This window comes from Carcharodon carcharias, chromosome 20 (genome assembly GCF_017639515.1).
Source record: "Carcharodon carcharias isolate sCarCar2 chromosome 20, sCarCar2.pri, whole genome shotgun sequence".
Taxonomy (NCBI): Eukaryota; Metazoa; Chordata; class Chondrichthyes; order Lamniformes; family Lamnidae; genus Carcharodon; species Carcharodon carcharias.
The window spans coordinates 18,384,654-18,402,821 of record NC_054486.1 but is presented as its reverse complement, the minus strand read 5'-3'; the positions used below and the strand labels follow the sequence as shown (position 1 = coordinate 18,402,821).

The 18,168-nt window shown below is 43.7% G+C and overlaps 1 protein-coding gene across 1 annotated transcript in view; it reads right to left on the bottom strand.

Moving 5' to 3' along the window:
• Positions 1-18,168, bottom strand: part of LOC121292718 (tetratricopeptide repeat protein 9A) — a 125,582-nt gene that overhangs the window by 37,738 nt on the left and 69,676 nt on the right. Inside the window, exon 2 of the mRNA XM_041215032.1 lies at positions 4,220-4,402. Within this exon, the coding sequence (XP_041070966.1) occupies positions 4,220-4,402 (183 nt within the window). The remainder of the gene's footprint in view (positions 1-4,219; positions 4,403-18,168) is intronic.

Below are 18,168 nucleotides of genomic sequence, written 5' to 3'. Positions count from 1 at the left end.
GTAAAGGCCGCCTGGTCAATTTGCCCGTCCGCCAACCGTAAGGTTGGACAGGCCATGAGAAATCGGAGACGATTGCACTGTTAATGGGCTTAACTGCCCCCTTAATTGTTGGTGGGCGCGCTTCCGACTTTTGCACGGACCCGCCAAGTGAAATATTACGTGAGCGTGTGACGATGTTGGGACACTTGCCCGATGTCTTCTCACGCAATTTTATGCCCAATCGGGTCGGGTACTGCCCGCCTGCGGAACATAGAATTCTGCCCCTAGTATTGGGAGGATAAAACTGGTTGTCCGAGTAACTCAACACAGATTGGGGATTGAACCTGACCACGAGCACGGCACCTTCCTGGCACATCTCCTTGTAAAGTTTCATTTCATCAGTGTCCATGAAACAAACAATCGTGTGAATTGTGTGACGTGCATCTGTAACTACAACTGGAGGAATGTAAGTTTCTAACCTGCTTTACATTTACTCAGTTATATTTTTCTGTCATTTATTCCATTGTGCTTTCTCATGAACAAAATGGGTGAGCAAATTGATCCAGCCCAGAGGCTGGTACCATGCCCCAAGATGCTGCATGGTCTGTCTTTACGTGATTGGCAGTAGTGGAATAATTAAGTTACGGCACAAGTCTGAATTAAAAGGGTCCCAATAAGAGGGGTAGGGCTGAAAATATTGAAGCATTGTCCTTGTTATGCTGGCAATGGGAAAGCACCTGTGGTACAAAGGGATAAGAGGTATATCAGCAAAGATCTCTGAAAGTATTGCCATCAGTCATATTAATTTCAAAGCTCTCTGTTTTGTGATATTAGTGCTATGTTTCCTAGTTTTCTGCCCTGGATAAGTGTAGTGTGCCCAAAGTGCTCTCTTCCTGTCAAGGTTAAGCTGTGGCCCAAGGGCACCCTCAATGCAGGGCCTCCTGCTTGGCACCAGAAAAAAGGGGGAATGTCGTGTGCTGTTTTAGGCATGAGAGGCTGCCTACCTTAGGCCTTCTGGCTACTGCTGGACAGTCAGAAGTTCCCAAAACCTGGTTGAAATAGCTAAGATCAAAACCTTTCAACTTACGTGTGTCAGGTCTCTTTCGTTTGTTGCTTCCCAGACCCTGTAATCTGTCCTGATACAATGCATCACAAGCTTCTTGGGAGCACCCCTTTATTTGGATACCACCCGCCATTGAATATAGCATGAAACAGAGCCCATGAAGACCCTACCCTGCCTCCACTGACACAACAATGCTGGGACTGTGCCTATTGCTGATGCACGTCTAACTCCACTCCTCGTTTTGGCAGTCCTAGAAAACCTGCGACAACGTAAAGGTGGGGGTTGGGGGAGGGGTGGGCATGGGTGGTGGTGCAGTGTGGCAGGGGGGCAGAAACCCACCCCTTTTTCCTGAATTTTGCTCCTGGAAACTGGTCATGGAAAACTGACCCAATTAATTCTGTGCCTTTAAAATTCTGTGATTCTATGTCAAACAGCTCCAATGGTAAAGGCCATACACCTTTGCTTGAACCAGGTTTCAGCTGACAAAGGGGTGTACAAAGAGATGTAACAGTTCTTATACTATGCAGCATTAGGTAACACAATACTAAACAGAGGCAACAGTCCTCCAGGAGCAGGCAAGAGCAAGCAGGATTGTATATTCAGACCTCCTGCACTTGTGAAATATTACATTTTTATACTAGAGTTACATATTGAATGTGAGGGTGCACATTTTGCTCTTTTTGGAAAATAATGGGTTAATAACCCTGTGTTTTCCTACAGATTTCCTGACTGTCAATCAAAATGGAGTATACGCTTAAGTGTGCATATGCCCGCTGATAGAAAGATATAGTCATTTTTATAATGTTATTGGAATTTATTGTAGAGTAATATTGGGGTCTGTGTCTCTGAGTGAAAGTGTGCGCGTGTGTGTGTCTTAATTGAATTAAAGGCAGCTGGTCTGTAGGCTTTGATGTATCAGAAGGTAAGCTAGGTTTGAAATGTTAAGTAGGGAAACATAGGTGTATTTTTAAATAAACCACACTAGATTGATTTCAAAGGAGGGGTGAAATGTTACACCTAGCCAGGAGAAGTTAAGAAACAGTGTGTTTATTTTTCCCAATGATTACTGGTAAACTTGGTACTATGAGAGATTTTTAGTATTAGAGAGGGCAAGTCCAAGGGCATAGTGAAACAATGCACTCAAAGGGGAAAATATGTATAAAGGAGTGAAGGCTGTGTGTAAGGGTAGGCATTTTAAGATCTAACAAGTGTGAAAAGCCTTCAGCATCTAAGCCTCAAGCTGATGTCCACAAAGAACTGAAGTTAAGAAAACCCACTTTGAATTGGACTGTTCAGGGTATCGTGTTTCTTTGCCTGGGTCTTTTAAATTCTGCGTGTTTTACTGTTGCCTTAACAGAAGTGTAACTGGGAGTTAAATTAACTAGGGGATTTAGAAGTTATTATGGTAGTAATTCGTAGATCTATATGTGTATCTAAAATCAGTTCTTCCATTAATGAAGGTTTAATTTAGTTTTGTAAGAAACCTGTAAGACTTGTTGGCCTTATTACTACTGAATTCACGGAATGCACCTTGAAATTTATACAAATTGCAAAACAGTTGTGGCAGTTGTTTCAAGTTTCCCTTTGGGATTTGAGCAGCTCAGCATTTACCATCGGTTGTGCCCCAAATCGCTGATGGGAAAATTCAGGTGTGCTTATTTTTCCCCAAAGATTATTGGTAAAATTGGTACTATGAGAGATTTTTAGTATTAGAGAGGTAAAGTCCAAAGACAATGGGCAGAATTTTCTGGTCAGCACGTGAGGCGGGCTTGACATGCCAATGTGTAAAATGACCCGTGATGTCGGGCGTGTGTCCCGACATCATCACTTTCAGTAGCGATGTTTCATTTGGCGGGGGTGTGCCAGAGTTGGCTGTGCGCCCGCCAATATGTAATCGGCACATTAAGGACTAACAAAAGTTATTTTAAACGCTGCCCGTCCAACTTTAAGGTTGGCGGGCAGTCAAAAAAGCCAAATGGTCTACATATTTTGTAGGAAATTTCATCCATGAGCGGAATGAGATTTCCTAAAGCATTTATTAAATAAATTTTAAAATTTTCATAAATTTAAAAACATGTCCCAACTCATGTGACACTGGTGGGATGAAGTTTCATGTCCGTTTTTAAAAATTTAATAAACTTTGTGTTTCTTGTTAACATGCCTCATCTCGTGTGACATTGTCACATGAGGGGGACATATTAATAATTTTAATATTTCTCTATTTTTTGACTTTTCTTACCTGTCAGTAAACTCCCTGAGACAGGACTTTGCCTCAGGGAGAAGTGACTTTGACAGCTGGGGATTCCACCCCACCAGATCAGGAAGCGCTATTGGCCCGCCCACTCAAAATGGCGGCAGGCCCCATTTCGGCAGCGGGGGTTGACTGCCTGCCTGCCACTGAGCTGGTGGGGCCTGCTCGCCCACCAAGGACAAAATTCTGTCCTGTGCGTCTTATGGTTGCCTTAACAAAAGCGTAACTAGGAGTTAAGTGAACTAGGGGATTCAGAAGTTATCAGAGTAGTAATTTGTAGATCTATGTATGTACTTAAAATAATTTCTTCTGTTAATAAAGGTTTAATTTATTTTTGTAAGAAACCTATAAGACTCAGCGGTCTTATTACTACTGAATTAAAGGCATGCATCATAAAATTTATACAAATTGCAAAACAGATGTGGCAGCTGTTTCAAGTTTCCCTTTGGGATTTGAACAGTTCTGCATTTACCATCAGCTGTGCCATAACACCACATGAGGGTTGCCAACTCTCCAGGATTGGCCTGGAGTCTCCGGGAGTTGAAGATCAATCTCCAGGGCACAGTTGTGTGCAACCCTGGGGAAAAATCATCAGGACATTAAAAAAGATTTAAAAAAAAAATTTTTCTGTGAATATTTTTCCTTATCAGATATTAAAATATTAAAAATGGGGAAAACAGGCTGTTTGGCTGACAGTCAAGCATCATCCGCTTGAGTAATGAGTCTTTTTGCTTTCCAATTGGTGTAGGAAGGCAGTACGTCACAAGGATGGATGTGTTGGCCAACTAAAGGCTGGAGCATGGGGGCAAGTCATGTGATGAAACATCCAGGAATACATTTAATCACCGTTGGCAACCGTAATTCCACACGCACCTTAAATGTGCGCCAACAATTCTTTGCACAGAATAAAGTGAAAAATTACTCACCTGTTGGCTCTCGGTTCCTCGCTTCCTTCAGGTAATGTAAAGCTTTATCGTAATCCCCAAGGTGGTAATAAGCTACACCAGAGCGATACAGGGCCTTGAAATTATCCCCTTCCTTTTTGAGGACTTTGAGACAATATTCCTTCACTCGTTCATAATTCACTAGTTCTGCTTGTAGTAAGCAAGCTTTTGAGAAAAATGAAGAAAAAGAGTACAAGGAATCAGTTGTTAGAATTTTAAAAATCATTCTGGAACATTGACACAAAAATGAATCTCAAACAAGAAGTTGTACCTAACATGGTGATTTTGGCACACTTTGGATTGTTCGGTATGAGAGACTTACAAGGAGAAATTTCGCCATGCTATAAGTGAACACGCATCAGCTGAGATCATCCTCATCAACGTGGATAAATTATAACAGACTGATATATTCTTCACAGTCAGTTTCATTACTGTCCATGGTCACTTATTCTGCAAAAAAATGAGAGGCCTTTGTGCTAAAAGCTGCATGCCTTGTGGGGGCTTTTACAATTGTCTTCCAAATCCAATAGGTCTGCATAGCCTGATGCCATGTATTAATTGGGGGAATAAAGATAGGCAACTTCTTTCCTATGTTACTATTCTATATTACAACAGTGACTATATTTCAAAAGTACTTCATTAGCTAAAAAGCGCTTTGGAACATCCTGATGTCATGAAAGGTGCTTATGTAAGCGCAAACCATTACTTCTTTCTATAAGTATAGCCAGATGCACTCGCTAACAATGCCCTAAGGATACTGGTGTTAAACTGCCAGAGGTGCATTATAGGAGTGCTACTACAGGACTAAATCTTCCTGGCCCCTTAGAGACAGCTTGGCAGGGGGTTCCCGCCTCCAGTGTGCCTGTTTTGCCAGGACGGCGAACACAAGGTTTCATCAGTGGGCACACTCGAGACCCAGAAATGGTCCTGACTTCAGGTTCCCGATGACCGTAGGAAAACTTGGCTCATTAAAGACATTTTGTTTATATATATATATTTGCGGTCTATTTTTCATTTAAAAAAAAAATTCCTGAGTCCCTCCTGTTTCTGGTAGTTTCTGAGCTTAGGGCTTCAGCAGCTGAACTCATGGTCATCAACAGTAGGGTAGTGAAAGTTGGGGATGCTCAAGAGGCTAGAAATGGAGGATCTCAGGGTGGGGGGAGGGGCCGGGGCAGGGCTGTACGACTGTAGGAGACTTTTCATGTATGGGGAAAAACTGCTACCATATCTCAGAGGGCAAGTTATCCTCCTTTTAAGTAAAATCACTTTGTTTCAGGCCCTTGAAACCTTGCACTGTAAACATAATATAATTGCCTCAAGAATGAAGGCAGGACTTAAGAAATTTTCTTTTAGCTTCAGAATGATGTTGGCACATGTAAAGCCATACCAGAAACAATGGTGGGAGCAGAATCTATATCATCAGCTAAAAGGGAAGTGGATAAACATTGGAAAAGGAAAACGTAAAAAGATATGGAAAAAGACAGGGACTGTGGGGTCAACACCTTCAAAGAGCTGGCAGTGATGTGATAGGCAGGACAGTTATGCAGTCAAATTTGGATTAAGTGTCAAAGAGACGGACAAGTATTCCTGCACTGACAGCCAAGGAACCATAGTGCACACAGTGTGACCAACAAGCCCAACAGCTAAAACACAGGCCGGGATTTTACGGTCCCGCCCGCCCGGTGGGATATTATGGTCCTGCCAAACCGAATGTAGATTTAAATGGCTCGCCGCATCCGGTAGGTGGAGGGGAGGGGTTGGTGAAAGATATGCTGTAGCGGGGCTGCATTATTTTTCTCATTAGGGAGTATATTCAGCACAGAGGCTATGGACCTGTCCAGCACTGATCTTATCCATGGAGATGTTTAATCAACAAATCGGGTTGCTTGCTTACCATTTTTTCCCCCTCCCAGTTGTTACTCTAGGAATCCTGGACAATAGTGACTCAATCACTCCTTTAACCCCCCCACCCTCGCACTGCCAGTGGTACAGTTCAACCTGTCCCATTGTTTTGTAGAACTTTACAGCGCAGAAGGAGGCCACAGGGCCAATCAGGCTTCTCTCAGTACTTCAAAAGAGTTATCCAATTCGTCTGACTGGTTTGTTCTTTCCTCATTGCCCTTCTATTGCCAAGAATATATCCAAGCCCCATTCGCAAGTTACCACTAAATCTGTTTCCACCAACCTTTCAGGAAATGAATACCCAATCTTAACAATCCACTGCGTACAAAATATTCTCATCTCCTGGCAATTATATTAAATTTGTGTCCTCCGGTTATGGTCCCTCCCATCAGTAGAAGCAGTTTAACCTTATTTGCAATATCAAAATTCCTCAATTTCGAACGCCTCTATTAAATCTCTCATTAAAATTCTCTGCTCTAAGAAGAGCCTCCCTAAACTGTCCTCATTCCGTATTGGCTCTTTTTGTTCTTTCAAAATGCAACACTTCACATTTCTCTGCATCAGACTTCTGCTGCTCTATGTAAAAGGAGGGCCTGTTCTTTACCAGAGTCAGAGATTGATGCATAATGGTATTCTTTAAATAGCTGTGGCAGTTTACTGAATTTATTGACAGATTAGGATTGAGCTATCAGACCTGACCTCTGGGCAGATGACTTGTGATTTCAAGGCCTGAATTTTTTAGGCGGCTGGCGGGAGAGGGCGGTCATGGAGCCGATCGCCACCCGCGACTGGCTCTGCGCCATTTTACGCGGGCGGGCCAATTAAGGCCAGCCCAGTGTAATATGCAGAGAGATAGCGCTCAGCGCTAACTGTGCGGGAGGAGGGAAAGTCGGGACCAGCGCTCTTTCACGCAAGGAGCTGCCTCAGGGAGATTGAATCAATGTTCAAATAATTGAATAAATGGTTGAAAAATTTATTTAAACACGTCCCCTCATGCGACTGTGTCACATGAGACGGGACATGTTTTTATATTTAGGAAATTTTTAAAACCTGTTTAATAAAAGCTTTAGGAAACCTCATCCCACTCGTAGATGAGGCTTCCTAAAAAATGCGAAGGCCGCTTGGCCTTTTTGCCTGCCCACCAACCTTAAGGTTGGACGGGCAGCATTACCAATGACATCAATTACTTTCTTAATGGCCTTAATGGACCGTTTACATATCGGTGGCTGTGTAGCTGACTCTGGCGCGCGCCCGCTGAATGAAATATCGCGGGACTGCACGATGACTCCAGGACGCACGCCTGACATCAACATGCATCATTTTACACGTCGGCATGTCAGGCCTGCCCCCACACACTGATGGAAAAATCCTGCCCCAAGTCTGCCAGGATGGCACATGGTCTCCTGGCTTGGAGAGCAGAGATGAATTTAAGATATTCTATCCTGTGTACGGTTATTGATCCTTTTATGCCTTTTCATATTGGCAAGGAAAAATCCATGAATTCAGAGACAAGACTGAAAGGGACTGACCACTGCCAAACAAAACCACCTGGTAAATCAAATAACCCGCTGGTCACTTGGGCACTTCCTGCATTTCATTCACCCTATTAACTATCAGAGATATTACATTAGCAAATGATGTGGGTTCCCAGTGAGTTGCAGGGGCTGGCAGTCTTGAAAGGTGCTTTTAATAATATGACAAAAATTGTTCATTTTAAATGGTGGCAGAGTGACGGTGTGAAAGCTGCACTAAACACAGCATTGAAATGAGCACACATGCATCCAAATTTGATCCTGCTTGGTTTCCATCAGCACAGAAAAGCTTCATACATACGAACATATGAATTAGGAGCAGGAGTAGGCCATTTGACCCCTCAAGCTTGCTCCACCATTCAATACGATCATGGCTGATCTGATGCTGGCCTCAATTCCACATTCCGCCTACCCCTAATAACCTTTGACTCCCTTGTTCGTCAAGAATCAATCTACTTCGGTCTTAAAAATAATCATTGGCTCTGCCTGAACCGCTCACTGGGTAAGAGAGTTCCAAAGATTCACTAATGTCTGAAAGAAAATGTATCTTCTCATCTCTGTCTTAAATGGGAGACTCCTTATTTTTAAACTGTGTCCCCTAGTCTCTCCCACAAAGGAAAATATCCTTTCAGCACCCACCCTCAGCATCAAGACCCTCCGGGTCTTATATGTTTCAATAAGGTCACCTCTTAATCTTCTAAACTGCAATGGATACAGGCACAGCCTGTCCAACTGTTCCTCACAAGATAACCCCCCCATCCAAGGTATGAAATCTCATATTGAGGTAGTGATAGTCAAGTTAAGATTCTCTATAGTCCAATGCATGCTTCAACATTCCTGCTTCAGGCAGTGATGATTAACCCTAATTGAACTCATACATAAGGGACTGAATTACAGGACTTAACCATTTCGGAAGGAGGTCCGCAGAGAGGGTTCGCAGAGAAGGGATATCTATGAGGGGTTTCAGTGCCGACGCAACGATCGTATTGAATGGTGGAGCAGGCTTGAGGGGTCAAATGGCCTACTCCTGCTCCTAATTCATATGTCCGTATGTATGAAGCTTTTCTGTGCTGATGGAAACCAAGCAGGATCAAATTTGGATGCATGTGTGCTCATTTCAATGCTGTGTTTAGTGCAGCTTTCACACTTTCCTTGATTGAATGTTGGGAGTATGGCTGTAGCATCTCCTATGCTTTTGGCATTGGTACTTCAGTGAAATGTGATGGTGGGTGAGTGAAGTTTACATACTGAATCCGTTTGAACTGTGAAAACACTTTCAACAGATAAAGCCTAACCTTTGTTACTCAAAGTTTGTATTTTGAACTATATCCTCACGAGGATGAGACGCTGTTGATTACAGCTCTGTCACTAATGGTATGAGCAATCTGAGGTGCTAAGTTAACAACATACTGGTTCATGTGATTCCACCCTTCACATGGTGTATTGATTTCCATAAATAAGCCTAGTAACACCAATGCAGGGACACCTAATTTAAGCTGAAGCAACTGCTTGAAGAATGGCGACTCAGGAATGGTGCAAGCCATTTATATCCAGTTTACAGCTCTACAAAACATTGGACTCTACTGTGATCAGGAGCAAGGCATGGGTTTACTCTGTAACCTTCCATGCCAGACTTACTCCACTACTGGGCTGACTGAGGCTTTATAAAACACTGTGTCTCCTGCCAACACAAGATGGCGGTCCACTCATGCGCACTGGTTCGTGCATGCGTGGAAATCTACTGACATAATTCTGCTGCACCCAAACTGCTAATACCGCTCTACGCAACCGTTGCCCTCTGCGCAAGCGCAATTAAGGGCTATATGGTGTGATATCAGAAGGATCGTACACTAGTCATTGAAGGTAAGCATGTAGGTGCGGCAGGTGGTAAAGAAGGCAAATGGTATGATGGCCTTCATAGCGAGAGGATTCGAGTACAGGAGCAGAGATGTCTTGCTGCAATTGGGCCTTGGTGAGACCACACCTGGAATATTGTGTGCAGTTTTGGTCTCCTTATCTGAGGGAGGATGTCCTTGCTATAGAGGGAGTGCAGCGAAGGTTTACCAGACTGATTCCTGGGATGGCAGGACTGACATATGAGGAGATTTTGAGTTGGTTAGGATTATATTGGCTGGAGTTCAGAAGAATGAGGGGGGATTTCATAGAAACCTATAAAATTCTAACAGGACTTGACAGGGTAGATGCAGGAAGGATGTTCCCGATGGTGGGAGAGTCCAGAACCAGGGGTCACAGTCTGAGGATATGGGGTAGACCATTTAGGACTGAGATCAGAAGAAATTTCTTCACCCAGAGAGTGGTGAGCCTGTGGAATTTGCTATCACAGAAAGTAGTTGAGGCCAAAACATTGTATTTTTTCAAGAAGGAGTTAGATATAGCTCTTGGGGCGAAAGGGATCAAAGGATATGGGGAGAAAGTGGGAGCAGGTTATTGAGTTGGATGATCAGCCATGATCATAATGAATGGCGAAGCAGGCTCGAAGAGCCGAATGGACTACTCCTGCTCCTAGTTTCTATGTTTCTATGATCACACATGGCAAATTTCAAAATCTGGTAGCTACTGGTGAATGTGTCAATAGGCATGGAGTGTCCAAAGGGAGTGTTGGGCTGTAGTTGAAACTTTATGATTTACTATCACTCCTCACTCCACAGGCAACTCTGCAAATATAAAAACAGAATTACCTGGAAAAACTCAGCAGGTCTGGCAGCATTGGCAGAGAAGAAAAGAGTTGACGTTTCGAGTCCTCATGACCCTTCAACAGAACTAAGTGAATCTAAGGAGAGGGGTGAAATATAAGCTGGTTTAAGGTGGGGGGGGGGGTGGGTTAGAGAAGTGGGGGAGTGCGGTGTGGTTGTAGGCACAAGCAAACAGTGATAGGAGCAAATAATCAAAAGATGTCACAGACAAAGGAACAAAGAGGTGTTGAAGGTGGTGATATTATCTAAACGAATGTGCTAATTAAGAATGGATGGCAGGGCACTCAAGGTACAGCTCTAGTGGGGGTGGGGTGGAAAGACTAGCAGGGCATAAAAGATTTAAAAATAATGGAAATAGGTGGGAAAAGAAAAATCTAATAAATTATTGGAAAAAACAAAAGGAAGGGGGAAGAAACAGAAAGGGGGTGGGGATGGAGGAGGGAGTTCAAGATCTAAAGTTGTTGCGCGGGAGATGGGCCGGACACGGTTGAGGGCCCTGTCAACAACCTTCTCCTCCCTCCCAGAAACATGATAGGGTCCCCCATGTCCTCACTTATCACCCCACCAGCCTCCGCATTCAAAGGATCATCCTCCGCCATTTCCGCCAACTCCAGCATGATGCCACCACCAAACACATCTTCCCTTCACCCCCCTGGCAGCATTCCGTAGGGATCGTTTCCTCCGGGACACCCTGGTCCACTCCTCCATCACCCCCTACTCCTCAACCCCCACCTATGGCACGTCCCCATGCCCACGCAAAAGATGCAACACCTGCCCCTTCACTTCCTCTCTCCTCACCGTCCAAGGACCCAAACACTCCTTTCAAGTGAAGCAGCATTTCACTTGCATTTCCCCCAACTTATTCTACTGCATTCGTTGCTCCCAATGCGGTCTCCTCTACATTGGAGAGACCAAATATAAACTGGACAACTGCTTTGCAGAACACCTGCGGTCTGTCTGCAAGAATGACCCAAAGCTCCCTGTTGCTTGCCATTTTAACACTCCACCCTGCTCTCTTGCCCACATGTCTGTCCTTGGCTTGCTGCATTGTTCCAGTGAAGCCTAACGCAAACTGGAGGAACAGCACCTCATCTTCCGACTAGGCACTTTACAGCCTTCCGGACTGAATATTGAATTCAACAACTTTAGATCTTGAACTCCACCCTCCATCCCCACCCCCTTTCTGTTTCTTCCCCCTTCCTTTTGTTTTTTCCAATAATTTATATAGATTTTTCTTTTCCCACCTATTTCCATTATTTTTAAATCTTATGCCCTATTAGCCTTTCCACCCCACCCCCACTAGAGCTGTACCTTGAGTGCCCTACCATCCATTCTTAATTAGCACATTCGTTTAGATAATATCACCACCTTCAACGCCTGTGTTCTTTTGTCTGTGACATCTTTTGATTATCTGCTCCTATCACAGCTTGCTTGTCCCTACAACCACACCACCCCCCCCATTTCTCTCCCCCCACCCAACCAACGCCACCCACCCCCCCCCACCTTAAACCAGCTTATATTTCACCCCCCTTAGATTCACTCGGTTCCTCAGTTCTGTTGAAGGGTCATGAGGACTCGAAACGTCAACTCTTTTCTTCTCCACCGATGCTGCCAGACCTGCTGAGTTTTTCCAGGTAATTCTGTTTTTGTTTTGGATTTCCAGCATCCGCAGTTTTTTGTTTTTATCACTCTGCAAATATTCCTTGCAAAGATGCACTTTTTCAACCTATTTGAATTCTAGTTACAAGCATCTGAGATTCATTCCAGTATCCATATCGGGGAAAGTGCAGTGTCTTGCCTTAAGTCCCACCTCCCTTCCTGCATTGGCCCACAATGCTGCCTCCTTTCCCCTGATTACCCACAATGCTGCCTCCCTTCTTGCAATGAACCACAGTCCCACCTCCCTTTCCCCAATGACCCACAGTGTTACCTCCCTTCCCTTGGATAAGCCATCTTTCATTCCTCCATACTTCTCCTTCCCCCGCCCCCCATCTCATTCTCAACTGAGATGCTTCAACAATATCACCTCCAGCTAAGGAATAACCTTAACATTGTTAAGGCAGGCCAAGGTTCATTTTAAAGTGTCCATTCACTGTCATTACATTCTTATGGAGACTTCCTATGTACACGGTACAATGAAGTATACAACTGAAAATTGTCTGTGGCGAGATACTAGGCCACAAATTTATTAAGTGGTTTTAAACACACCATCTTTTGTACTCTGGCAAGTTAAAATTTTAACGGTGATTGAATGCACTTCAGTAGTGCTTAAAAGGTACACAATCCAACACACATTTCCCAATCTGATATGCTAAGGAGCTCTTTATATAGCAGCATTAATTAAAGTTACTAACTACGCTTTCTCCCTCATTTCATGCCCTGACACTGTACTTGTTCATTCAGGACTTAACCCTATGAAGTGCTGGGTTTCTTTTTCTGAACACGCAAGTTTATAGAATTTAATTATTCATTAGACCTGTATTTGGGGGAAAGGTATGTTCTTACAAAAGGGCTGTTGATGTTTTTGCAAAAAATATACTGACAATTTACAAGCAAAAGGAAAATAAGAGACTCTTAATTCCTTCATAAAGTCTGCATCGCCTGTATTTTCTTGGGCCTTGAGGAGTCCATATTCCAAGTGTACATAGGTTGAGAGAGACTGCAGGCCCTTTTTAATTTTCTTAAGGAGTTGCTCTAAGTTTTGGCTGCACCACAGCCTCACGCTCCTGATCTTTGGCCACCTGCTATGGAGGGAGGCCGGGAGGGAGGGGCACCTCCTTGTAAGCCTGCTCCTGGGCCTGGCCAAGTTGGCCATTAACAGGTCCAGGCAGCGGGCGGTCAAGGCTGTCGTCCGGCCCGATTGCCTGCCCCTCTTCCGTGGCTATGTTTGTGGCCAAGTGTCCTCGGAGAGGGAGCATGTAGTGTCCACCTCAGTGGCTTCTGTGACCGGTGGGCACCACAGGGGCTGGAGTGCATCATTGGCTCCCAAAACGGTATTTTAGTTTGATTTATCTGGAAAAGTTCCTTAATTTTTTTTTCTTAGTTACAGTGCCCCTTTAAGGAGCTGTCAATTTTTTTTTAAGTTAGATAATTTGTTTATTTGCCGATTTTGGTTAATGGATATCCTCAAAAGAGTCTGCAAAGAACTCCTACAAGCCAATTATGCTGCACATTTTACATCAATGCAAAGCAGTTTAGTCAGCTTCATACTGATGTAAATTGGTTAGCAAGATTAGATTGTAAATTTGCCAGTACTGAAGTTAGTCAATGATGTTTGAGCGCCTCAGGGAAGCAGTCTCTTACTCCTTTGCTTTGCAAAGGCAGCAATAAAACTGCACCTGGTCCATATTCCGACTTAAAAGCTACTCCATCAGCCCTTTGTTGATCGTAAAACGTAACTGGTATTTAGAGTTCCATTTTCTCTGGTTAGAATGCTGTGTGGAGTAGACAGTATGCTGACTCTGTTAGCCTGCTGCAGGGTGAATTGACACTGCACACACTGAAATGAAAACAAATCTCCTGGTTTCATTGTTGAGCAGTGCACTGGGAAGTCAAAGCATTGAACTGGCTTTATTCGCACGCTATCTTTAATGTCACCACAATGCTACAGCTGGCGTCTAATGACATCCTTCAAGTGTACTAAGTTTAAACTGCTGCCTGAAGTATAATGACACCTTTATTGCAACCCTAGTATAACTCATGTAATTATGATTTTACAACCTCTCAAAGCCTTAAATTAATTTACTTCCATAATTACCAAGGTTTTCATTTTATGGAGACTGTGGTATAATCTGTAGACGGTGGTTAGTGGGAAAGAAGGCCCCACTGCAAACTTGGGGTTCAAATGCAATTCACAAACTATTCAAGCTTTAATCTTGTGGCTTATGATGTCAGCTGAACTCCTGAAACAAGACATTGCCTCAACATAATTTTCTAAAACTGTTTTAGGTCTGCTGGCAGTTGCTTCTCATTCTACAATTCTTTTCTGTTTCCCTCCCTAGTTTTACTTTTTAGTTTATCATGCCTCCCCCACAACCTAGGACACTTGCTCAGCCCTCAGTTGCTATTATGAGCTGATCATTTCCAAAGATCTGTCTGGGCTGCCGCCAGGGGCTGAAACAGATGTGACAACTTTCCTTTGGCTCAAAATACCGCCACTCGGTTTTCTTGCCTAACAACCAGGATGAGAAGTGATAAAGTCACTTGACCTAGATATACAAATTCACAAGATGGACAAATCCAAGGCTGAACCTTACATATTCCTGCTTGGCAATTGGAGTGTTCACTGTGGATTGCCCAAAATTAGAGACAGCAACAAAATGATTTTCGAGATTCAATAAAACGTATTCATCGAGGCATTCCTTTCAACTAAGATCTTCTGAACAGTAGCCACTCCCTTTTTCCATATTTCTGGACTGAACTCGTTGTTATGATTCTACAAATGTTAGCAACCTTCCCTACCTGAAATCTTGTCAACAGCATCAATTGGTTGCGGTAGGTCTTCCTACACCACCACATACGAACTAGGAGCAGCAGTAGGCCATTCAGCCCCTCAAGCCTGCTCCGCCATTTAACAACATTTAATAAGATTTAATAAAGCTAATTCTGCTGCAATAGCCTTTCAGGGCAGCAAATTGTTTGGCAGCAGGAGTTCTTCTGTTACTATTATTAGGGGAGGCAGTGGTGCTATTGTCACTAGACTAGTTCTCCAGATACCCCAGGGTAAAGCTCTGGGGACCCGGATCTGAACTCCACCATAGCAGGGCAACTCCCTCTTGACTTGTTTGTCACTGTGCTGCCACCTCTGCTGGGTCTGCCCTGCTGGTGCGACAATGATGGTGGTGCCTGGGACATGATCTGTAAGATATGATTCTGATCCTATGTCAGGTTGTTGCTTGACTCGTCTGTGAGACAGCTCTCCCAATTTTGGCACTAGCGTGCCCAGGTGTTAGGAAGGGTCGACAGGGCTGAGTTTGCCGTTGTCTTTTCCGGTGACTAGCCTGATGCCGGGTGGTCTATCCAGTTTCATTTTTTTTTTTGTGACTTTGTAGCGATTTGATACAACTGAATGGCTGGCTAGGCCATTTCAAAGGGCATTTAGGAGGCAACCACATTGCTGTGGGTCTGGAGTCACAGATCAGGTAAGGCCAGCTGACTTCCTTCCCTAAAGGACATTAGTGAACCAGATGGGTCTTTACAACAATCGACAATGGTTTCATGGTCGTCATTAGATTTTTAATTCCAGATTTTTACTGAATTCAAATTTCATCATCTGCCATGGTGGGATTCAAACCCAGGTCCCCACAGCATTACCTGGATTACTACACTTCGTCATGGCCGCCCGCTTCCGAATAAACACCATGGAAACAGTAGGAAAATTGCACACTACCGATGCATTCTGAAGACCTACATTTTTTTGACTTTATGACATTATTTAATGGGCATGTTCCCAATGCATCTATCAGCTGCTGCTGTATTGCAGATTGCAGTTCATCTCTGAATAACCTCCAGTGTTCGTCTACCTCTCTCGTTGCTTGGTGACCAGAACTGAATGCAGCACTGATCAACACACTGTGCAGTTTGACCACAAGTTCCTCTGTTTGTATTCTATTATTTTGGCTATGTACCTTTTTATTCTATGGACTTTGTTGAGTGCTGCTGTACTTTGGTTGGACATATTTAGCATCAAGTCTATGATAATGCCTAGGTCCCTTTCAAGTTCCTTTTTAGCTCCTTCAAAAGCATTCTTGGAGCATATTTAATTATTTATTCTCTTTTCTATGTGCAGTACTTTGCATTTGTCTATATTAATTGCAATTCCTTTTGTGTCCACTTGCAGTATGAACTGGACAAAATATGTAAATTAGAAATATTATTGTTCCCCTCTTCTATCTCTGCAGCAACTCTGTCAACTCTGGTTTGGTGGTAGCATTCTTGCCTTGGAGTCAGGGAGTTGTAGATTCAAATCCCACTCTGGTACTTCGGCACAGAAATCAAAGGCTGACACTCTAGTGCATTACTGAGGGCGTGCTGCACTGTTGGAGGTGCTGTCTTTCAGATGAGGCATTAAACTGTGCGGCTTTGTCTGCCCTCTCAGATGGCAGTAAATGATTGCATGGTGCTATTTCAAAGAAGAGCAGGTGAGTAATTGCTGACGTCCTGGCTGATATTTATCCCTCAGTCAACATCACAAAAGCAGGTTAACTGTTTGTGAGAGCTGGCTGTGTGTAAATTTGCAACCATGTTTCCAACATTACACCAATGACTACACTCAAAATGACTTCATTGGCTGGAATGTGCCTTGGGATGTCCTGAAGTTATGATGGGGGTATAGAAATACAAGCCTTTATTTTAGCCCATTCGCTAATCCCCCTCCCCCATCCTGGCATAACTTCTCCAACAAAGTACTTGTTTTCACTTCCAACCCATTCCTTATCCACACCTAAGATTCACCCAGTATTCCTATATTATTCCCACAGTTTAACGAACCATGTTTTGTGCAAAACTGTGTCATTTCCCTTCTGGAAGTCCAGTTAGAACATGGCCATAACACAGGTCACTTGCGATATCACATTTTCAAAGATGTTGGTTGTGTAGGATTTTTCCCTGCTGAATCCATGTTAACTGCTGATTATTAATTATTTACTGTACAGATAATCTTTAAATTTGCACCCAATAATGAATTCCAATATTTTACACAGGACTGAGATTAGACCTGTTTCTGACTTGTCACCATTTTTGACTTCATTGGCCAGTTTCTAATTGACAGGTGCTTCCCCACAGATCTGCACCCACTCAACGTTTGTCAATGTCTCAAAAACCTCCTTCCCGATCTCCTTTGGCTATCCAAGATAAAAAGTCATTCATAATGTTTCCTATACAATGCATGTTCTGTCTGAGCCTGTTTGTATCTATTATGGTTCTTACCCTACTGAACTGCCAGCTCCTTTCTCTAGGAATCATTTTCCTCTAGCATATAGTATTTTTTTTAATTCATTCATGGGATGTGGGCTTCACTGGCTGGGCCAGCATTTATTGCCCATCCCTAGTTGCCCTTGAGTAGGTGGTGGTGAGCTGCCTTCTTGAACCACTGCAGTCCACATGGTGTAGGTACATCGACTGTGCTAATAGGAAGGGAGTTCCAGGATTTTGACCCAGCGACAGTGAAGGTACGGCGATATATTTCTAAGTCAGGATGGTGCGTGACTTGGAGGGGAACTTCCAGGTGGTGTGTTCCCATCTATCTGCTGCCCTTGTCCTTCTAGGTGGTAGTGGTCATGGGTTTAGAAGGTGCTGTCTAAGGAGCCTTAGTGAATTCCTGCAATGCATCTTGTAGATGGTACACACTGCTGCTACTGTGTGTCGGTGGTGGAGGGAGTGAATGTTTGTGGATGTGGTGCCAATCAAGCGGACTGCTTTCTCCTGGACAGTGTCCAGCTTCTTCAGTGTTGTAGGAGCTACGCTCCTCCAGACAACTGGGGAGTATTCAATCATACTCCTGACTTTTAACTTGTAGATGGAGGACAGGCTTTGGGAGTCAAGAAGCGAGTTACTCGTCGCATGATTCCTAGCCTTTGACCTGCTCTTGTAGCCACAGTATTTATATGGCTAATCCAGTTCAGTTTCTGATCAATGGTAACCACAGGATGTTGATAGTGGGGTATTGTGATAGTAATGCCACTGAACATCAAGGGACGATGGTTGGATTCTCTCTTGTTGGAGATGGTCATTGCCTGACACTTGTGTGATGCGAATGTTACTTGCCACTTGTCAGCCCAAGCCT